The 3,313-nt window shown below is 61.5% G+C and overlaps 1 protein-coding gene across 1 annotated transcript; it reads left to right on the forward strand.

Moving 5' to 3' along the window:
- Positions 1-3,313, forward strand: NCLIV_001640 (conserved hypothetical protein; the record flags this gene model as incomplete). The annotated part of the gene is made up of 3 exons (XM_003879662.1): positions 1-1,497; positions 2,168-2,752; positions 3,197-3,313. 3 exons carry the CDS (start codon positions 1-3, stop codon positions 3,311-3,313), a joined length of 2,199 nt encoding a protein of 732 aa, XP_003879711.1.

Here is a 3,313-nt window from a genome sequence, read left to right on the forward strand (position 1 = left end):
ATGTCGGCCACATCGGCCTTCTCCTCAGGGCCCTCTTCTCCGGGGCCGTTGGCTCTGACGCTCTCCGGGGCGTCTGTCGGCTCGCCGGGGTTTCTCGGGGCCAGCGGGCCGGGGTCTACCGCGGTCGACACCATTGACGCAGGCTCCGGCCCAGAAGAAGGTGAACTCGTCGAGTCCGGAGCGGAAGGCGTTTCGGCCAATCCGCAGAAAGAGTCCGACGCACCTTCCGGCGCGGCGAGTGCGGCAGGCGCGAGCGCCTCTGCTTCGGGCCAGGGCGAGACGGCGGCGTCGATTGAGAGCGCCCTCGATAGTCTGGTCTACCAGCTGAGTTCCTCGTCGCTGACGGGCGGCAGGGACTACCACCAGCGCATGGCGGAGCAGTTGAAGTCGGACGATATCGCTGCGCGACTCGAGGCGACGCAGGCGTACCGTCGCTCTCTGGCGCACCGGCAAGAACTCGAGCAGCAGCAGACCAAGAGTGCCGGCTGCACATGCACGGCCTCCGGAGCCGCGAGCGCGGCGGCGCAGGGCGCCGCCCACTCTCCGAGTTTTCCAGGTTTCGGCGGGCGCACGGCGTCGGGAGGCCTCGCGGAGTCCTCGGGAGGCGCAGGGGGTTTGGGGGCCTCGCCGGCCTCGTTTTCGCGCTCCGGCACCTCCGGTTCTGCCTTCTCTTCACTCGGCGACGCAGTTATGGACGTGACCATTCAAGACATGCTCGACCAAGACTTGGTGTGCGATGTCGTCCGATCCGTCGGGATGCCTCACCCTCACCTGCAGCTCGAAAGCATCCTCCTCATCCAGCGGCTGTGCCGTGGGACCTTCTCGCAAACCCGGCAGATTGTCTCCTCGACGCTCATCGACTCGCTTGTCCAGATTCTCCTCGGTGTCACGGGCGGATGTGTGGGAACGGGCGCTCCGGAGCTCCGACTCGCAGTGCTCGGCCTCTTCACCAAGCTCGCGCAGGACTTCAAGGCACACCGCGACTTCTCCCTGCTCCGGCCCGCCGCGGGCGTTGTCCCAGCCGTCGTGGAGGCCGTCAAGGCGGCTCCGGACCTCGAAGGCACCCGCTGCATCCACGCCCTGGTCTCGAGCAACCTCCAGCAGCTGAAGGTAGATGTCGCGCCGATCTTGTCCATCCTCATTTGGCTGATGAAGAACAGCGACGACCAGGCCATCCTTTGTCTCGCCGCGAGCGCGTGCGTGACGCTCTGTGAACGGCCCGAGGGAGTCGACGTCGTCCTCAACTCACCAGCCCTCCCCACCATTCTGCATCTGCTCCACCACGAAGACCAGCGCGTCGTCTTCGACGCCCTCTCTGTCGCGGCCAAAATCGCCTTCGTAGGCAGCACTGTGCAAATCGACAGAGCTATCAACATCGGCGTCGTCCAGGCCATGGTGGAAGTCCTCCAAAACCCCGCTGTCTCCAACCCCACCACGCGGGCTCGAGCGTGCAACACCCTGGGGAACCTCGGGTGCGAAACGCCCAAACAGGTCCAGGTGAGAACGCCACGATCTAAATGCGAAAGTCGCCCCGCAGCCGAGTCGGGTCCCTTTCCGACCCTGGCAACTCGCCACTGGTGATTCGGCTTTGACAGCGTTTCCAAATCCCCCTGTTGATCTCGCTGGGTTCTTCGGATGTGCGCCCCGAGAAACGTCCGAAGCGTGACGGCAAGAACAGTCAAGGAGTGGACGAAGGCACGGCGTCGAGTGGGGCTCGCGGAACGTGTTTCCGGAATGATAACTCTCGACGAGTAACGCGCACCCGACATTGGGTTCTGGCTCCTGCGCTTACCACGGGGTGTACAGGATTCTCAGAACCGTGGGGCTCCGAAGGTTCTTCTTTGTCACGTGTTCTGCGACCGGTTTCGCGCCCCCTCTCAACGGGTCGTGCACCGTTCTCAGTCGTCGCCCTCTTTTCGCGCTGTCCGTTTGCTGCCGTGTTTGCTTCCTTGCGCCGTCCGCTCCAGAGGTGAAGAACACCTACCAGTGGAAGCCTGTGCGCTGCTCCGTTTGGTCGTGTCGGTCCTCTGTTGTTGTGCCTGCGTCCTGCTGTATGTGCCTCGGTTCCTTCTCCGAAGGACCCGCTCTGTTCTTCGCGTCGGATTTGTCTCTTTTTTGCGTCATCCGATGTTTTTGCAACTGCGACTTTCCTCTTTTGGCGTTGCAGCCGATCATCGAAACGCGCGCCTTCCCGCTGCTGGTGGAAATCTTTCAAATGGATCCCGACTACAACACCCGCATTGAAGCAGCGTACGCTGTCTGTGCGTGTCTCTCGCGAGCGGACTCTCAGCAAGTCGGGTACATCATTTCCTGCACTGCCCGCCCTCCCGCCTTCTCGGGTTTCTCTCGGAACCGGGGCTCCAGTTCCCGGGCTGCGCTCGAAGGCCCTCTCTCTTCGAACAGAGGCACGATGTTCGGCAGCGGCGTGTCTTCCTACCTCTCCTCGCCCCTCGCATTCTCGTCTTCCTCTCGACTCGGCAGCGGCCAGCTCGGCCTCGTGTACGGGACTCCGCGGATAACGGAGAAGCCCCCGCCGGCGATTTTGTCCTTTGGAGGAAGCAATCCCTGTTTAGGGCTCATTGCAGATATGCTCGAACTGGTGTGCGAAAGCGATCCCACAAACAGCGGCAGTTTGAAACTCTGCAAGGCCATTCTCCGGGGCCTGGACAACATTCTCGAGGTCGGCGCACAGGAGGCGCGGCTCCTCGGGCTGACCGAAAACCCGTACGCGAAGCTTTTCCACGAAGTGCAGGTACGAAAGGTGTCGGGGAACAGAAAGAGGATCGAGGGAAACGAGGGAAGAAGACGTCTCGCAGTTCACAGGCGCAGACGGGGCGGCGGGATTTTTAGGGCAGGAGGCAGAAACGCAACAAATGAAGAGTCAGAGACAGAGGTTAGGGCAGGGGTTCTGGAAAAAAGGGAGGCCAACCGGTGAACGGAAGATTGCATGACTCGAAAGGGGTGTGCGATGAGAAGGGTCCAGAGATGGCGAGCTCCGGGAGCCGTCAGAAAAGAGATGCACGTTTGGACGCGCGCGACGGTGAAAGAGACAACGCATGCGCGTCCCATAGCGTGCGTGCATCCACACCTGCGACGCCTACGCGTGTAGAAAGTTCCTGTGTGGCGTTGGGACTAGAGGTAGGGTTTCTCCAACTTTCCACGTTTCGCCCGTTTTTGTGCTTGCATGCGTTTGCAGGGCGACCTCAAGCTGTCGCAGATGCAGTTTTTCCCGGACTACAACATCGCTGCAAAAACTCACAGCATTTTGGAGAGATACTTTGAAGATGCAACGACATGGAACACGAGGAAGTGA

Source organism: Neospora caninum, chromosome Ia, assembly GCF_000208865.1.
Source record: "Neospora caninum Liverpool complete genome, chromosome Ia".
NCBI lineage: Eukaryota > Apicomplexa > Conoidasida > Eucoccidiorida > Sarcocystidae > Neospora > Neospora caninum.